At 44.7% G+C, this 19809-nt stretch overlaps 1 protein-coding gene across 1 annotated transcript in view; it reads right to left on the bottom strand.

Annotated features, from left to right (window-relative positions):
- Positions 1-10129: 10129 nt before the first annotated feature.
- TXLNB (taxilin beta) overlaps positions 10130-19809 on the bottom strand; it is a gene marked incomplete at its 3' end in the record, with an annotated part of 28775 nt that continues 19095 nt past the window's right edge. The window contains exons 6-9 of the mRNA XM_082307316.1: positions 18642-18716; positions 13253-13345; positions 12055-12150; positions 10130-10942 (exon numbers count right to left, since the gene is read on the bottom strand). Coding sequence (XP_082163442.1) covers positions 10130-10942; positions 12055-12150; positions 13253-13345; positions 18642-18716 — 1077 coding nt within the window. The remainder of the gene's footprint in view (positions 10943-12054; positions 12151-13252; positions 13346-18641; positions 18717-19809) is intronic.

The raw sequence follows: 19809 nt of genomic DNA, 5'->3' as shown, positions 1-19809 counted from the left end.
CCTGCAGCTGTGGTGTTACAAAGCTTACACCATTGAAGTGTCTTAATACAGCTCTGCAGGTCTATGTGCTTTATAGCGATAATAGAACACGCTACGTCATATGGTATGTTACATTAATATATAATTAAGATGTTAGTATGGTATGTGTTGAATACACCGGTAACTGCAGATGAAGCTGTGTTCCATCAAGAATCTCTATTGGCATGTGCATAATAGAGACGTAGAAATACATAATGGCAAACATAATAAACTGAAAATATGGAAGGCCTGGGTGGGTTGATGACAGCCACTGTTCTGCATGCACAAGGTAAACGTGATCTTTTATAGAACAAGAAGTTCAGTCTTCTTTCTGGGGAGGCAGCTGAACATATCATGCTGTTGTGTGCCATGCCTGTAAATTGCCGTTATTTTAATCTATATTTTGAAGTGTTGTGGGTGTATTTAATGATGCAGAAAATGATAGGTGAAGAGGAATGGGTTGACCTAGACAGGTGCAGAGAACTGCTGCTGAGTAAGACATCTCTTGTGGCAGGTCCATCTCTTCCTGACCCTAAGTCAAGCTGCTATTTCTGTCATCAAGACTTTTCCGAACAGACTTTCAAGCTGTATAGAACAGCACCAGTCAAAAGTGTGGTTTTGTGCAATAGTCTGGCAGTCTAGCAATGGTCTAGCAGCACAAGCTTAAAACCAAAACTGTCTCCAGTTGATGTAATTCAGATGTGACCCTGAATTTCAGGAGGTAACACTGCATTACCAACCCACAAAAAAAGGCTGCTTCTAATAAAAATGACATGGACCACACTGGTTTTTTTCCTTTTTTTGAAACAAATGCCTCATTTTCTTTACATGACATTCAGCCTCCAGTACAACAGAAAGATGAATCTTCTGTGTTCTGAAATGCTGTGGTCTATAGACATTGATTTAAGAACATTTTGTAGTACAATAAGCAAAGAAAGACAGAAACTCAGTTCATTCATATTGCTGAGAGAATTTGCCAATTAGGATCTACCAGAAAGAATGACTGGGAATACAGAAATGATCCTTGAAGTGTGAGCAATCACCCTGCTGCTGGCACATGACCTGTTCTCGTGTGTGAGAACCCAGGGTGTCCGTATGGAAGTGGGAGAGCTTTCATTTTCTCTGTGAGCAGAAGATGTAACACACAATTCCAGACACTGGAGCTGGTCATTATCGTCATGTGTTGGGTATTGCGTCTTTCCTGTCTTTTGTGTGGAGGGTCAGACTGAGATTTAAAACACAACTTTTCAATTTCCGTTTAATTATTTTTGCTAAAATAGTCAATGGAAAGGCTACCATAAACTCTGAGAACAGCATTATGCTCCAGAGTTAACATCCAAATGGGTGGATTCCTTTATGAGCAAAGGATGGGTAAAGTTCCATTAGCAGTTATTGTGAGCAGAATTCAGGTCATAGTTTCATGAGATACTGTCACAAAAAAACCCAACTGGATCACTGCAGTGATCTGAGTTAAAATTAGCTCTTCTTGGTGTAGTGGTGGTGGGGATATTTTTAATCTGGATCGTTTGAGCAACCCAGTTCAAGTGCAGCCTTGCAGCAGCATGCTGGGGAGGGCAGTGGGTGCAGCACGTGGGTGGGAGCGATGCCTTGAACAGGGGGATGGGGGAAGAAGCTGTAAGTCATGTTACTGCTAGAGCCGGCATTTTATTTTTAATTCTGTGGAAACTAGTGGAAACACCCGGGAAGAGATAGCTGAGTAACATGATGACTAGCACAACTTGACTCTCCTCTTGGGACTTGCTTAAGGTTTTTTCTGTGTACGATTGCTGTGACACTGGAGGTGTTCAGCTTGTGACTTTGTTTTTCAGAGACTGAATTAGCCGACAGTTTGTAGGCTGAAGCTTTCTGGTGTTAGCCATAGGGCACTGGGACCACCTAAACTGAGAAAACAGAAATTCCAGAAAACCGACAAATCTCAGCAAATGCTGATTTTAAAAAAGCTATTGCTTTTCTTTGTTCTGGTTCTTTTTAGTAATACCCTCCAAAGGGATGGATTGAAAAGGGGACTGAGCATCACAGTGCACAACTTTAATGTTGCTGACACCTGGCAAATCATGGAATGATAAAACTAGGAGGGACCTTGAAAGGTTCCCTGTCTGGGAGAGGTCTGGCATGGTCCGTGTGCCCAAGTCACACAAACCAGCTCTCCCAGCCCTATTATCATTTTGGTAAGGTACCCGGCCCTGTGTCCACAGCATGCCTCGCTGAGCTAGCAATGGTGATGGGACCTCAGATGCCTCCCCTGGTGCCTAGACCATAATCCTTTCTTTAAGGGCTCCATGGTGTTGTACAGCGCACCTTTTCCATCTGGGCTGCAAAGGCAGATGCTGCCACAGCCTGCCATTCGAGGTAGCTTTTTTGGCCTAGAAAAGTGCCCACCTCTGCAAACTGGAAGTGATGTGATCTGCCAGAGGAGCTCTTCATGGCCTGAGTGTTACCGATGTGTGGGGGCACGTGGATGCTCAAAAGTCCTTGGCTCCTCTCAGCTTCTGCACTAAGTGAAGCACTAGCACCCCAACCCCATAGTAAGCCAAATTTTGGAGCCACACTGGCAAAAAAATATCTTTTTTTTCTTTTGCAAGGTTGGTTTTCTGCCAGGTTAACCCCCAAATGCACCCACAGCTGTTGCAGAGGGGTGCCACCACCCACATAGGAGACAAGGCTGTGATACCCAGCAGAAGTGGAGGGAGGAGGACTCCTTCAGTGGTAGCTAGTCTTTAAAAGCATAAAAATTATCCTGCTGCTCACAACAGTCGTCCGTCTGGTCCTGTATTCTGTCTCTGGCTGTGGGAATAGGAAGATCACACTTTAGGTAGCGCTGTGATTAAGTAGTAAGTGAGCAGGATTTTGGTACACCTGAGCTGACGTAGTAGCTTGCTGCTGCCAGAAGGACTATGCCCACTTTATCTTTCAGCACTCTAACATGCTGAAAAATAATCTTTTTTTCCTTAGTTGGATTACTTTTGTGTTGGGCTAGTGAGTTAGATCAGTTCATCAGGGAGCCTGACAAGCATCAGAGCCAGCGCAGAGGAGTGTCTGCAGAGCCGTAAGCTGGTGAGAGGAGCAGGACCTCCCCCGTCATGGAGACTGAGAGCTGTTGCAGCAGCTCAAACAGTGTTGTCAGCCCTGACCTAGATCTCGTGTGAAATGAAACCTGTATCTAATAATATTTTGTTCTATTTTTAACAAGGTCTATCCAGCAAGCTGCAGCAAGCAGAATAGGTTTAGACCTGTCATTGGGTGGGAGAAGTGTGAGAAAGAGCGAAGAGCTGCCGGGTGAAGTGGTTGAAGAAATGGTGCTCTGCCTTTCTTCCTTTCTGAGAAGGGGATGTGAGCTGGAGCACTGCAGCACTTGTGTTTGGATGAGCTGCAAAGCGGAGGCCGTGGCCACTTGTAGTCAATAAAAATTGCTTTTTTGGCACCTTTCCTAAAAGTGGCTTCATTAAATGCAATGTGTTGGCCAAATTCTAATTGAGTAAATCCATTCTGTCTCTCTCAGGGCCCCTGAAGTATCGGCTGGGTAAAATGTTTTGCTTCATAGGAGCAGAGGACTTGCTAATGGCCCAGTAATTCAGCCCCTTGGACAGGATTCTCATTGGAAGTCAATGTGTGGAGCTCATCTGGCTCCAAAAGAGCTACTCTGATTTACACCTGCAAAGAGCTGAACCTTTACTTTCTACTGATGGCACAACCAGAATTATCAGGGCACGGCACAAAAAATAGGCAATTAGGGAATAAACTGGTCATTGAAAAGGTTTCTTTCTATTACCAGACAGTTAGTGGTTGGATTCTGCTCTGAAGGTTTATACTTAGTGAAAGCCTCTGCCCCATCTCTCTGTATTTCTGCAGTGTACTGCTGCAGCGTTACAACCCAGAGCAGGTCGCCCTCAGCCCAAAGTGAACTCATTCCTTAACATATATAGCCTGCAAAGCATTTTGGGATCCTCTGAAGGCACTCTCTGAGGTGTATTTTGATAATCAGTGTATAAAATGATTCATGCAAATAAGAGGGCTTCCTGAACATCCTTTTTTTTTTTTTCTCCCCCAGAAAAAAGGAATATTCTACTAATACAGAACTTATTTTCTTGATCAGTGAACATGAGCTATTTTCTTCATCTGTTCTTTGTCTCATGGCTCATGGCCACAAGGTGTGACATCTTAGCCCACCTTCAGAATCTTTTTTTGTGCTGAGCATAGAGTGTTTTGCTAAGGCTGCCTTTCTCTCAGGCTGGATTGCAAGTGTTTCATCTGCACCTCAGAGCTGAATCCTACTAACTTTGACAGAGACAGACTTGTACTTACGCCTCTCCCTTTTTTTCTTTTAAGCATAAAAATCTTTTCAATGGGATAAACAGAGAAAGTAACCTCAAATCAGAGGTGCATGAAGGAAAAAAGCAAGCCAGGATCCAAACACAGGGAAATGTAAAGCTTTTCCCAGTCTTCCAGTCAGGGCCGCATGCAGCTGTGATGGGGAGGGAGGATGATGCGGCTGTTCCCTCCTTACAGGACATCCTTATGGGACACAGAGCACATGCCTCATTAGGCAACATGAATGGGTGTATGTGCATGCCTTTGCCGCATCCGCAGGGTAAACCCAGGGCTGCCCTAGCCAGGATGCATGACTTTGGTTGCTCTGTCCAGGCATGCTTACATTATGTAGCTCCCTTGAGTAGGGGCAAAAAGCAAAGGGCATTCCCTTTAGACCCTTGTCCATACACGTGTGATGTAAATATTGTAAAAGACACTATTCTGGGCTTATTTCTGGACCATTACCTCTTTTGGCTTTTCATACACCCTTTCTTTCAGACCACCTCCAAATATAAGAAGGAGTGTGGAAGCTACTTTGCTGATGTAGAAAATTGCTCACAAATGGCATACACCCTGGCATCTTCCTCAGGTTGCACCAGCAGGGGTTTAGATTGGATATTAGGAAGAATTTCTTCACTGAAAGGGTAGTCAGGCACTGGAACAGGCTGCCCAGGGAAGTGGTTGAGTCCCTGTCCCTGGAGGTATTTAAAAGACGGGTAGATGTGGTGCTTAGGGACATGGTTTAGTGGTGGACTTGGCAATGTTAGGTTTACAGTTGGACTTGATGATCTTAAAGGTCTTTTCCAATCTAAATCATTCTATGATTCTATGATTCTGTCTTTCTTTGCCACCCCTCTCCCACGGTCGGGGCCAAAGTGTAAGATCCTCTGCCACTCCTCGCCATTCCTGCGGAGGGGGAGCTGGGTCATGGTTTGTTCAGCCGTCTGAGGCCCATGAGCAATTACCGCTTGACTCACTGTGCTGGGTCAAGTGTGATGAGCGGCCAGGGCTGCAGGGCAACCTGAGCTGTCAGCCGTGTGAAGCTGTGAGCCAGTGGGGACTGTGAATGTTGACATTTCTGGGTTTCCCCAGGGTTTGAGCACTGGTCCAGCACTGTCCTGCCACAGCCACAATCATTGTCTCCTCCTGCATCTTTGAAAGGGATGTGATAACTCTTTTCTAAGTAGAAAAAACAGTGTTGCACACTGGTGAACCATGTTAGTACAAAAAATTCAGGGGATGGGGATACCGCCAGTGCAGCAAACCCCCTTTCTCTGTGTCTGCCCTTCCCAGTCCTCCTGTCTTCCTCATCCAGCTGGCAGGTGCTGCGTTGCAGTGCCGCAGCTGGGCAGGGTTATCTCTGTTCTTATGCTTGCCCCTTGGCTAAGCAAAGGTCATGGTTGAAAGTTAGTATGAATGGCAATGCAGGGGTAGTGTGTGGGACCAGGAGAGGAAGGAGTCCTGCTGCCATTTCCTTATAAAGCAAAAAGAAAAGTCTAAATCCAATACTGATAAATGCAGTGATGTTCATTGAAAAGAGCGTGGGGCGGTGTGAATCCGGCGACTGCTGCGTATGTGGTTGATGGCAATCTGACTGACAAAGTGAATTTAAAGATGACACTAATAGTGAAGCCTATAATGAAAGTTTCACTGTATTTCATCATACATCCCTGTTTTGGGTCGCTTGCACTATTGCTGCAGTTCTGTCATCTGGATTTTATATTCCATGCCTGCATCTACTTCAGTTTTGTGGGAAAAGTTAAGCTGAAACAGGTCAGCTGTTTCTTACTAATCTCTCATCAACAAGATTTATCATTACTGTGGTCTGCCACAGGGATCAGAAATTAGGTGAGAAGGTCATGTTAGCATCATGGATGTGAGTTTAGCTGTCATAATGAAAACCCCCTCACATTTGGATAAAATCTGCGTTATTGAAAAATGTTGTGTTTTACATGTTCAGCAGGGGAGCTGTTAAGTTTTTGAGGTGGTAAAGGTCAGACATGCAGAAAGGAAAAATATTTTTGTTCTTTCCTTGCAACTTTTGCAAATAAAGGCTGTTGCTGGTTCGGCAGCAGCGCAGCAATGGATGGTTTTACTAAGGAGGATATAGCTACAATCACCACCTCTTCTCCCTCCAGATCTGTGCCTGGTGGTATGGGAATAACTATGTGAAATAAAAGCAAGACTAAAGGACGCGACCACAGCACAGACGAGGATTGATGAGACTGGCAGTATCAGTAGGAGAATGATGATAAGGATGAACAGCAGGGAAGACGCATGTCTCACTGCTACTTACTGCCTCCGAATGATCACAGAAATGTGGTGGGTTTCTGTGTCTTGAATGCGGAGGTACCTGACAGAAGTGCAGCAGAGCTGACGTACAGACTGCAAGCCCAAAGAGTTTTCATGAGGACACTGTTACCATGCAGAGGCAGCTTTTATATTGGGTACCAGTACAAGAAGAGAACAAGAGGAGGCCAGCAATTAATGCTGAAGAAGAATGGGAGAAAGTAGGTTAACACACAGAAATCTGTGATGGTGATGGCGGTTTAAACTGCCAGTCTGATGCAAGGGGTGACGAACAGGTGCGTGGTGAAATTTTATCCATTTTCCACCTCTACTGAGGGTATTCCAGCCTCCCACAGCTCTATAGGCCATGAGATTACACATAAACCGTCCCCGCAGTGTGACTATAAATGCTCCATCCAACCTGGTATCAATCAGAATTTTACGTATAATTTTTTCTTCCATCTCTTGCAAACATGTGAGGCTGAATCCTGGAACTAAAAGCTGGGAGGGTTGCTCTCCTGGGCTTTCAGTGTTGTATGTACGCACTGAGAATGAGGAGGAAACTGCTGGGATAAAATGCAGTTGGTAGATGGTATAGAAGAAGAGAAGCAACAGGTACGTGGGTAGAAACTCACAGAGTAATAGGAATTGCAAGTATGTGAGTGCAGTTTTAGATGCAAGAATTAAAAGGGCAAAAATGAGGAAGGCGGAATAGAGTGGGAGTGATTTTCCCAGAAGGTTGTGTAATTATTCATGAGGGATGATGCTATAAGAATCAATCATGACTATGTAGGAAGTTTTTATCTGTAGGATCCTTGTCTCCCTGCTTGCTGAAGTTGGAAGGTATGAGGCAAAAATTATATAATTAAAGATGCGACCATAATGATTATGCAAAATGGAACCAAGCTAAAGTTGCAAGGCCATGTTGATCGTTATTATTATGTAATTGAATATTTGAATGTATAAGAAAACTTCAACAGTTAAAGGCATTCTAAGGGCCTACTTGAAGAAAAAGAAGTTGGTTTCATGCAGGTAATTACTAAAACGGCAACAGAATCAAACAAGACCAAGAAAGGAAAAAAAAATTAACGGGTATATAAATTGCATTAATTTTAAAAGTCACTCTAACAACAAACAAAACTTGTACTTGTAATGGAAACTAGATTTCTACAGACTCAAGTCAATGGAAACTAAAAAAAGTAAATCAGGTGAGTATAACTTTTTATCTTAGGATAAGGATTTGTTATAGGTTAACATTTTCACAGGCACGTAAGTGGCTTGGTTTTCAGAGATGGCCATTTGCTTAGGGCTTTGAATCTGAATGTTTGACGGGATTCATCTTGCCTAATTTAGACACCTAGTAATAGACATTTTAAATTTAAGCTAGTTGTCTTAGGCTGGCTCTAGAATCAGTGAAGAGAAATTGCATCTTCAGAGAGAAAGTAATTTCTTCCGTCTTGGATGCCAGTCTTAGCATGAGATGACTTGTCCTCAAAAGATGCCTATTCTCCACTGCTTATAAAAGGAGCTTAAGGTAACTAAGACTTGAATAATCTACTTTCAGGTGATTAAAGACATGAAATAAATCCTGTCAGTCTTGGTATCTAAGGTAAGGCATCCACATTTGAAAACTGTAGCCATAATAGCTACTCGTAAGGCCGTATCAAAACAAACTTTTGCAAATCACGCTCTGTGTGCTCCAACGGTTAGCTCTCAAAAAGGCTGGACCAAGCAGTGCAGACACAGACATACACAACCAGGGTGTGGACCACGTTGGCAGCAAGCAAAGAGTCAAACCCTGCTTTCGGAGGGTGACGTGCCAGAAGGACTCCGTGACCACAGTCTCCCATGGTCTGCCAAAGATGGCATCTTTTCTCTTGGTTCACCTGTATTTCAACTTTGGCTTGAATGGGTCACTTTGTCTTCAGGGGCTTCTTGGGATGCGTTTGTTTGATTGTAACATTTCCCTTTCCAGCCTCTGGACATCTTGTTTAATTGCTCTTTTCAAATTCCTAAGCTATCCAACTCAGACTCCAAAAGGCCTAGATTGAATTCAGAGGAAGGGGATGAGAAACAAGAAATGTGCCAACAGGATTTTTTTAACCTTCTTCCAAAAAGCCTTCTTAATCTCCTTGCTTGAGACCATGCAGCTGTCTGGGTAGGTACCCTCTCTTGCCCCCTTCCTTCTTTATCTTTTTTCTTGGTGCCAGAATCAACCAGTTTCTGACAAGGTAGCTACATTATTAAGCAGCGGTATGTTGGCAGGCAGACGGGAAGAGCCGGTTAGACAAGAGAGGGCATGAGAACGTAGCCAGTCCCTGAAGGTGTCTGTGAGAGGGATTCCTGCTTTCCTGGTACCTGCGTGCTTCTGGGCTATTTACTTATGCTCCACTCCAACGAACGGGGTGACAGGCAGGTGTACTCGCCCTTCTCCTGGGAGCATCAGCACATGCAGCAGTGCCAGGAGGAAGCTGCGGTGAAAAGGTTCATGTGGCTGTGACTGGGAGAGATGGGACGATCTGGAAGCATGATCTCAGGGGTATCTTCTGGAATACATCCTGGTGCCTTCTAGTGCAGCTCCACCCTGCTTTCTGCTCCTGGCCTAGAAGCCAGCATCTGCAACCAACTTCTGAACTTCTGACCTCATTTGTGAGCTGGAAACAGCCATGAGCCCCTCTGTTGGGCTCACGATCCCAAATAGTATGACAAACTAGCAGGTTTCTGTTGGATACAGAAAGACGGTTGTGACCCCTACCTTGGGAATTGCCATCAATTTTGAAATTGCTGTTGTTTTCAGTCATTTTATGAGGCATCTAGAAAAGATCTTCTCCCCTGCCCTGTAGTTCTGTTGAAAACAAAACGTCTTTTAGCGCACTAAGCAGAAAAGACCAATTCAAGGTAAGGCTAAGAGCTTGTGGGTGTTCAGGCCACATAGTGCTGAGTGGTAGTTTACTTGTACAAAAATTCACCTTTTGTTGTTGCACCTCTCCTTGGATATGACTGACCACATCGATAGTTTCACTGTTTTGTTTTATAATTACAGATTCCTTTCACCTCATCTATTAAAATCACTACGTGTCCAAGTAGGCCATCTTTTATGCAACATCATAACAAATAGATATAATTAATTATGAGGCTTTAAATATATGTATATGAATTGCGATGATTTTTGAAACATGAAACTCCAACGCTCTAAAAGTATCTTGCTGAATGAGATGACTCACTATGCCTGGGAAAAAAGATCCTGTAATTTCATTGTATTTTCCTGTCATTAAGAAAATATTATGCTTCAAGCAAATGAAGGACAGCAAAATTTGCAGACCCATTATTACTGGATAGTGGTGGCAAAGAGAAGTGCATTACATTTGCCTACAGATATGTGAGTGTGTTTTAGCACCCACTTTTTCTTTCTTTAAAAAAAAAAAAGGTATCAATTTAGAGAACAAATTAGAGCTGTGGTTTGTAGAAGACAAGCCTGGACACACCAGTGTCTTCAATCCACTGCTTCCATGTCTGTGTCCCCTGTTTGCTCTGCAGACTGACCTTGGACAGACTGCTCCGCTGGGTCATCCACACATTCTGCAGCTTTTGGTGCACTTTTTGTGGGTACCAGCATATTCCCAAGGGGAGTGGGCATGTTTTGTGTGGGTGTTGACACATTTTCAGGGGTTGCTGGCATGCTTTCAATGGGTTTTGGTGTATTCCCAGTGGGTACTGGCACGCTCGCAGGAGGTATTGGCACACTTTCTGTGGGTGTTGGCACCCTTTCTGGGAGGGCGAGCATGCTTTCGGTGGGCTTTGGCAGGTTCTCGGTGGGCATTGTCATATTTTCAGTGGGCGCTGGCAGGCTCCCAGTGGGTGCTGGCATGTGTTCAGTGGGCATTGGTGTGCTCGTGCTGGGCTGATCACAGCTACTCCCGGCCTCTGACTGTGGGGTGAGAGGAGAAGGGAGCTCTGGCACCAGGGTGGCGTTACATGTTTGCGTGCCACAGGTCTCTGGATTGCTGCTGCTGCTTGGGAGGGACTCCTCTGTCTTGTGGGACACCCTGAAAGCTTCAGCCAGCTCCTTCAGCATGCTCTCGTCAGCAGTGTGCAGCTCAATGCTCGCCTGCTCAGAGGAGGAAGGGCTCGTATCAGCGTCGTCTTCTTCTTCTAAGATGCCATTTCCATTCACCTCTTCAGGGAACTGTGCTTGCTTTATTTTCTTGTACAATTCATTCCTCTCTTCCTGCAGAGCCCGGCAAAGGTTCTCTAGCCTCTGGATTTTCAGCACGAAGCACTCATATTCCTTGGCCCTCATGGCTTTCTGTGGTCAAAGACATCAGACAAAGGTGCAGACTGAGTTTGGGTGCATGCAATTCATTGGTGGAACTGGCAATTAGGAAAAATTTGAGATCCAGGCAGCCCTCACAGGACTCTGCCAGGTAGCTGGCTTTCACCAACTGCTCTACAATAACTATGGTCTTTTGTACTGAAGCTTCAAGAGGAAATTCACCCCTGTTACTGTAGTGTCTTAGCATTCTCCATACAGATTCAGATCAAATTCACTCAAAAATACTTGCAGGAATACCTGTTGATGATGTGCAGAGATGGAAAAACATTGTGGGTGTCCATACAGATAAGCATCCAAAAGCCTACCTGGACTTCTGGTGGGCATGGTTGTGAATTTGGGGGAAATCAAGCTGTATTATATTTTTTGTTTATTTTGCTTCTAGGTTCTGTGAGAGCAGCCTGAATTAGAACATTTTCTTGCTTCTACACCCAGTGAGGAAACAAGAGATACAGAAACTTGTAGAAATAGCAATAGCACAGAGCTACAAAGCTAACCAGAAAGACCTGGTCCAAGTTCAGTGTAAGTTTGGGGTGAAACTACAGGCAGCCTCTTATCTAATTTGAATGAGTTCCAACATGCTTATGAATTTCCTCTGCAATGCCCCTGTGACAGCATGTTTAAAACTATGGTAAGCCACAGTACTTGCTTTTGGCTCTTAGAGTTTGCCTACACAAGAAGTTAACGAAAGGTGTGAATTTAAAGTTCATTAGCTGGAGCACATTAATTCCCTAGGTGGATGCTCTTATGAGAAAGAAAGTAGTGTGAAGTGAACTAATGTCAATTTGCTTCTATGTGAGAGCATTAACAATCACACATTTTTAGAGCACTTAAAATTCAGTTACATAATTCAGTTTCTCGTGGACGTAATGAATGTCTCTGCACAATCTAAAAGCCCTAACAGCTGGGATTTTTGTCTTTTTTTTTTTTTTTAAAGACATCTAATTACCAAGGTAGCTTGAAAAGACGACCCATAGATTCAAGAACAAATTTTTCATTGACTTTTGGCAGTTTCAGGTCATCTCATCTCCTACTTAAAGCATTATGTGGGGGAAGAGGTGCATCCTGAGAAGAAAAAGCCCACTCACCTCTTCAATCATGTCCAGTAATGCTCTGTTACAGTTCTCAAACCTGGATTTCCATGTAGCAGTATCCTTTTCCAACTTCTTCATTTTCTTTGTCATCTATAGAAGCAGGAGGAAAAGCTGAATCACAACAGGAATTCCATGCTGCAGCTTAAATTAGGGCAGCACTTTTAATTAGGTCTTTGGCTGTACTCATAACACTGCTACCAGAAGCTGTAGTGGCTGTGCTAAGTAATAATTTATGTTAAGGGATGGATTTAGTTTTAAGTAGCTGCCATATAACTTTCAGCCTCCAGTCTGCAGTCCTAAAGTAGGACCAACTGATTATGTGTGTAAAGTATAGCCAACTCCCAGAGTACACACTATCACAAAAACAAAAGGCAGAGAAAAGGTGACATTATTCTGTTTGTCTCTTTGAAAAGACCACAGTGTTGTATTTATGGGAAGTTAAAGAAGGGCTTGTATCTTCTGAGCCAGCACTGTCAAAGAAGTTCTCTCTGGATTAGTCCCCTCCAACACACACTGCTAGCTATACAGCACCATCTTTCCCTTTGGTTTTCTGCAGGCTGAACTCTGTGAAGGTCATTAGAGGTTGCCTGGATCAGAGCACCAGGATTTTGGGCCCTGGTGGCAGAGCAGAACATTGTTTATTATGAAAGTGGACACATGTGGTTTTTGATTCCCATTCATTACAGGAAATAAGTACACCAGCTGCAAGGAAAGTCACTTGGGTATAATGATGGGAAGGTGTTGGTGGGCTTCAGCTCTGCCCACACACTCCAGTGGGAAGATGTGTAGCCTGTGTCAACCTTTCTGTACCAGTGTCAGTCATCCAGGAGGCTCTGGGCACTCCTGGAGACATGGGCTGACAAATGCAGCTCCAGACTCCCCCTTTGGTATCTCTGGGGGGTCTGTACCCATCCTCCATATTAGGTTTTAAGTAAAATGTTTGTTCTTCAAGGCAATTTCAGTTTTAGCTGAAAGGGAGAGTGAAATGTTCAGTGCTGAAGTCTAAGCTGCTGTCAGTTGTGGCTGAATGTGCCCCAGATCTTCTTTGGATGTTGATGAGATTGTATGAAATATAGGAATGTATGAGATATATGCAAAAATGTCCCCATCCCAGATAAATTTATTGCAGTGAGAAATATCAAAATCTAAAAGGAGTCTCAAGCACAGAGTTCAGGTATGAGCTGCTACTCACTTTCTCCATCTCCTGTTTGAACGTGGCAAACACTTCGTTGCTTTTGGTCAATGTTTTCTGAAATTCTTCAAATCTTTCAGAGTAGAGAGTGATCTGCATTAACAGGGAAAAAAATAACCATAGTAATTTCAGTCTCCAGGATGGTGAACTTCTACTTTGGTAGAAGATAATAAAAAAGTATTGTGTTTGGACATGGAAATTAGGTTCTGTTTGGAGACCATGAACCACAAACATCAGGGAACTGAAATTCTCTGCATCTTTTTAAGGTTGCAAACTATTATGATTCCTCTGTTGCAGAAAGGTAAACTGAGGAAGAATAGAAAGACCCAGGCCAGTGATTTTAAAAAGACCTGGGAATTATGGGTGCTGTATTCTCCTGAATGTTGCAGCTATGGTGTCTCTACACAGGGTGCCCAGAAGCAAAAGAATTCCCTAGAAGTGGAGACTTTGAAAATATTTCCCTAGGTAACTCCATGGAGACTTCAAGAGGACAGCATTAAAGCCTACAAAGATTTCCAGTCCCTGCCTTTCCTCACAAGCCCTGTACACTTCTTTTCTGTATACCGCTGTGGCTGACACCTACAGGAAAGGACTCCTAGCATGACCTACAGAATGGAAAATGATAATGTGATCCCAGGGCCATGTCCATGGGCAGGGACTAACCTGAGCTGGTCCGACCACTGATGCTGTGCAGGACCAGGCAGTGGGATTAACTCAAGGTGAGAGCCAGCATGGTCAGAGCTGTGCCTGAGCTGTAAGCCTTGCTTCACCATGCAGGCACTGCAAAACTCCAACTTTAACCTGAGGGCGTAAGCTCTGGCAGGCTTTAGCAGAGGAGCTCAGTATAGCCTGGCTGCCCAGCTGTTTACCCGCCTTCTTCATGACCCAACAAGCCCAGCTGGGAGCTGGGAGCTACCCTGGCTCAGCTGCTTCTGACATCAGAGCGAGCTGGGGGAGAGGCATCACGCTGCAGCCATGGTTTCCCCTCTTCCATCTTTCCAATCCCCACTCGGTGGCTCAGGCTGTGGCCAGGAGCTGCACCAGGCAGCACTTGATGTGCTTCACTGGACTCCACCATTCAAGAGGAGCGTTGCTGCTCCCTTCCTATGTCATCTGGTATGCAGTGTAGCCCCACCACTGAGCAAAGCCCACCCTTCACTTCACACCACCGTGACCCTGCACTGGATTCCTTCAAGCTGCATCCCTGCACTGGGGCTTGAGCAAGCTGAGAGGGCACCTTGTCAGCTCTGTTTTGTAGCCTATGTGTGGACTGCAGCTGCAGGCAAGGCCAGCAAAGGCAGAGAAAATAATCCCCTGCCAGCCTCTTCTGCCAGCTTCATTTCACTTCATGAAGCAGAGCAGAAGAAAGATCTGTTGCAATGTGCAATCTGTTGCAATTCAAGATTAGGGCTCCATATTTTGCTACCAGTTTACACCTGGTAGCCATGTGAAAGTTCATCTGTGGCTGTGTTCTGTCACTAAGATATATTTTTATATGTGGATGTTTTTGAAAAAAATTGTTCTAAAGATCTGAATTTTTCTGTAAGATTCTCTTGGTTTCTACTTTTTCTGCTTTTCTGAGTGGGAAAAGCACTTGCAAAGCTCCAAAATCATGCAGGATGCTATATAAATAAAACATCGTTATTTGCTCTTTGGAAAAGAGGACCAGCTCCAACTCAGCCACTTCCTTCTGGTGCCAGAGCACCCCCAGCAGTGTTTAGGTGATCGGACATTTCAGCTGTCCAGCCTGACAGCTCTCCTTAGAAAAAGAGCGATTGGCATAACACGCAGTGGCTGAGGTGGGGTGGGCACAGAGCAATGGGAGGTTCAAAAGCAGCCTGCAGTATTCAGGCGTCTGGCTGGAGGCTGGCTGCCCTCTCCGCAGCGGTGGGGAGCTGACTAAATGATTAGCTAGGAGCTTTTATTTTGTGTGGTGCCAGCCAACACACACCCTCTCCTGATGCTGCTCCTCAGTTACTGAGGAAAAGAAGATTTAGGAAATGTGGCGAGTAGTGGAGTGGCTTTAATATGGTTATGTTATGATTCATGTTCATTCTGGTTAGTTGTTATGATGCCCATTAGACGATGTTGTGGCTATAATTGCAGTGTACTGTGGATGTGCCTGACCTCAGTTTAAACTAGGTAGTTAGGGTCTTGGTGGCCATGAATACAGCACTGGCTGCAGCCCTTCCCCACTGAGCCGGGTGCAGGCATGGGAGGTTAATCTGGGCAGAGCTCTCTGGTGCCGATACCAGAGCTGGCTGACATGAAGCTTGCACGTGTGTATTTATACAAGGCTGTAGCCAGTGCTGTGACCTACGCACAAACAGAAATGCAGAGGGATTTGTTTTAGCAGGCTGAGTGCCACAGTGTAAGTTGGACACTGATATCAAGTGGGACATTTGGAATAGATGTCATGGCTCTGAGGAGAAATGCCTGAGCATCCCAAAGCCAGGTGAGGGAGCAGGGGTGGAAGCCAGCAAACTGGGGCTCCTAGCCCAGAGCCGTTGTCTTAAAAAACCTCACCTCAATTCTCTGTCTCTGTTTTACCCTTCCAACTTTTGCTATTGTTTAATCAGATTAAAAACCTTTCAGGTTTGAACTGGGCAAGCTCTGATCTCAGCTGGGGCCCTAGGCAGTACCATAGCACCAAGAATAGCTTCTGCAATTTAAATTTGAATAATAAATGAATGTTTTCATAGTGGCTGGGAACAGGCTGTGAGAGCTGTCTCTCACTAGGAGCATGCGCTCGTGCTCCTTGGTTAGGGAGACGAGCCCCCCCTCGCTGCTGCCCGCCACCCGTCCAGCTCCCCTGACAGCGTGGGCAGGGAGAGCGGAGGCAGCGCTGCTGCCAGGTGAGAATTCCTAAGTGCAAGGCTTCGGGAAGCGGGGGCATCTCAGCACCGCCGTGCCGTGGGGCTGCTACAGCAAGGACGCCCTTTCGGCCCAGTTACATTCTTCCCAGTTGCCATAGCCCAGTGATTGCACTACGCTGGCTACCAAAAATTAAAGGCCTCAGCTGACTTTTATCTTCTTGCTTCGTTTCAAAGCACGAAGCTAAAAAAGTCCACCTCAGCAACGTGCCTGGGGAGGGCGTGCAGCATCCTGGGAGGCACCACCGCTGTTTGGGTGTAGTCCCTCAGCTGGTGCCAGATCCCTGTCACCGTTTAGAGGGGCAGATTTGGCTGTCTCAGGCACACTGTGCCACCCAGAGACAGGCTGGCATGAAGCTGATGTCCCCTGGTTCCTTCCAGCTCGAGGAAGCAGCAGGTGTTCACCTCCTTTAAAATGGAGTGGTACCTCACTCGCTATAGCAGGCAGTGAGGGCTATATTATGGCTTCTCCTTATCCCATTGACCAATGTCTTCTCATAATTTCCATGCAGCTGTTCCTCTGTTAATATCTATTTGTTGTTTTGTGCTGTTTGCATCAAGGAGCTCTTTATGCTCTTTCTGTTCTGCGCTTGCACAACGCCTTGCACGATGGCATCTGGTCCATGAGGGAGGCCCCTCAGTGCTACCATACTGATGGTAATAATAATAATAATAATAATAATAATGTTATTATTCACAGTAATTCCAAATCAAGGCTGCTGTGTATGTGACAGAGCTCTCACACTTGAGCAGAACACCTAACTGCATGTTTCATTTCAGCAAGTGAATCACTTAATTTTCATCTACACAAGTCTGCAAGGGGCACATGTATTATCAATGCCTTTGCAGACTTGTTTGGATTTTTCTAAAAACAATTTTACCATTTCAAATGTATGCTTAATATATTCTAGCTTTTATCAATACCTTCAGTTTCATTAAACTGGCTACAGAGGTCTGCCTGCATACAAAGCTCTTTCTGGTTGAACATAAAAGTTTAATTAAAACCACTCTGAGAAAATTGGGAGCAGGTTTGCAGTCAGGACAGACTCAGCTGGAGGCCTTTGAGGTTTGATTGCAGAACCTGTCAAACTGGTGTCAGCAGCAGTTTATGTGATATCCTTTGGTGTGCTACCGGCTTATCTTAGCCTTTGAAAAAACACGTAAAGGACAAAACCCCTCTTAGCATGTTTCCAGGTTATCAATTTAGCCTTTCTTCACTGCTCAACAGGTAGGAATTAGACCATCTACAAGGGCAGAGCTGGAACATCTTAGCAGTACGATTAACTGTGAGCAAGGACTAGGAGGGGGCTTCCTGATGGGTGAGGAGATGGGCAGCTGCAGAGGGGCTGAAGGACTGACACCTCCACCCCCCCCACCCCAAAGCTCTGCTGGAGGGGACCTTTCTCACAGACAGGTCAAAGAAGTTAAACCTACATGACTGTTTCTGTAAGTCTAGGAAAATCTACCAATGCTGTCTCTTTTTGGTGTGAAAGTCCAGCATGTCATCTAGTGTTCTCACTCGTATTCAAGGTCGATTATTGCATTGCTCTCAAAGTGTAGTATATACTGCTTGTTTCTTGTTTTTACTGCCTTTCACTCCAGCCTGACTCTTAGTGTAATTTTGGCAAGTAATTTTATTTTATCGAATGTTTCAAATTCCAACTAAACACTGAAATCCTAGAGGCCCCTTTGTATAAGCTCTTAGTAGGCAGAATTCCCACTAAAGTTAATGAAAACACTGCCTTCACACCCCAGACCAGAAAAGCACATGAGCACATCAGCTCCAGTTTAGTAAACATGTTTCATGATATGTATGTACTCCAGTGCTTTGCTGGATTAGAAACCTGCCTGAAGGGTAGTTATAGTGAATAATCAAGCCAAGGCACACACCTTGTTGTGTGGTTGGGTTCTGTAAACACTCATAAATCATAGCACCATAGAATGGTTTGGGTCGGAAGGGACCTTTAGAGATCGTCTAGTCCAACCCCCCTGCCTTGCGCAGGGACATCTTTCACTAGATCAGGTCTCTCAAAGCCCTGTCCAACCTGGCCTTGAACACTTCCAGGGATGGGGCATCCACAGCTTCCCTGGGCAACATGTTGCAGTGTCTCACCACCCTCATAGTAAAAAATTTCTTCCTTATATCTGATCTAAATCTACCCTCTTTTAGTTTAAAACCGTTACCCCTTGTCCTATAACTACAGACCCTGGTAAAAAGTCTCTCTCCATCGTTATTGTAAGCCCCCTTTAAATATTGAAAGGCCGTGATAAGGTCTCCCCAGAGCCTTCTCTTCTCCAGACTAAACAACCCACTTGCCACAGTATGATTTGCAGTATGGGCATTATCTTACAGTTGGCTTGAAAATAACCTGTTTCCTTTGCAGTAGTCTATGGGGTGTAGAGTGAGGCTAGAAGGAACACATAGAAAGTAGTTTAGATACTTTACCTGGAATGGGCCTCATGGGTTAAAAAGTGGGAAACAAAGGCACACCATGCAATCACCTCTCCTACGTCACCTGTGCCTGCAGGACAGTCTCTTGCTCCTTTAACATTTTGGCCTGGAGCTTCCATTCTGCAGCTTGGTTCAGGAGCTGTGTTTTGGGCAACAGAGAGAAAATTGTTAGGTCTCCAGTTTATCAGTTGGAAATGCTCATCCTCGAGCTACCTATGCTTCTGCCACTACTACCTTGATAAGGAGTGCTCTAACTTTCAGCTGAATGTAGTTAGAGGAGTTAGGCAAGACAGACTATTTAGTGCTATCCTGAGACGTGGGACAGGGCATTTGGTTTCCAAAGGCATATTTGAATAGGAGTTCAAAACACTTGGAATGAAGTGTGCAGTACAGTGGGCTCTAAAAAGTGTGGTATTTAACCATATCTTCATCAGACTTCTAGAGAGTGGTTATAATACTCTCCAGCACTTTCATTTCAGTGCAGCTCTGGCCGAATTCCTGCTCTCCAGTAAATGGAAAGCTCCCTTTTGCATTAATGATCAGGACTTAGCATACAGGTATTGTCACAGTCAGACGTGCCTCAAAAAATCTCTGAGCTTTCAGAAAGGGAATGCATAGTAGATGGCATACATTTACTGGTGTCTGTTATCTTTGGGCTCCACTTGCATTGACATGCCATCAGCGGAGAATCCCAGCTCAGGGTGATAAATGCCTCACTTAGCTCAAGGAGGCAGTCCAGGAAGAGCTTGACTGCAGTTTCATCCCTGGCTGCTCCTGGGAAGATGTGATTCCTGGCTTCAAGGTATTTGGCAAAATGACATTCTGATGTACAGGCTGCAGATGGGGGGGTCGGTCGAGGCTGCATGAATTGTAGGAATGAGGTGTACAGAGACTGTTGCAGGCTGCAGTTCTGAGTCAGCACTTCCAAAGTGCGTAGTAATATTCCAGCAATTGGTTTAATCTGAAAGCAGGAAACATTTACTGAAGTGTTAAAGAAATGTGCCTGTCGCCTAACAAACATTTATAGAGCATTTTACTGGTTAAGCCAAATGTATTTTAGAAAAAGAATGCTAATGATAGCTTGAGAAATGAGATATAAACAAGTTAGTTTACCACAGGACTTTCTTCTGTTGGATTAAGTTGTACTGTTTAAAACAGCACAGTTGGGCTCTGAAAATATATTGAGAAGTACTGTGTAGGTCAATAGATCCTACTCTCATATTAGAAGTGAA

This window comes from Platalea leucorodia (assembly GCF_965183815.1).
Source record: "Platalea leucorodia genome assembly, chromosome: 3".
Classification (NCBI taxonomy): Eukaryota; Metazoa; Chordata; class Aves; order Pelecaniformes; family Threskiornithidae; genus Platalea; species Platalea leucorodia.
The sequence above is the reverse complement of the archived record's forward strand: the minus strand, read 5'-3'. Positions and strand labels throughout refer to the sequence as shown.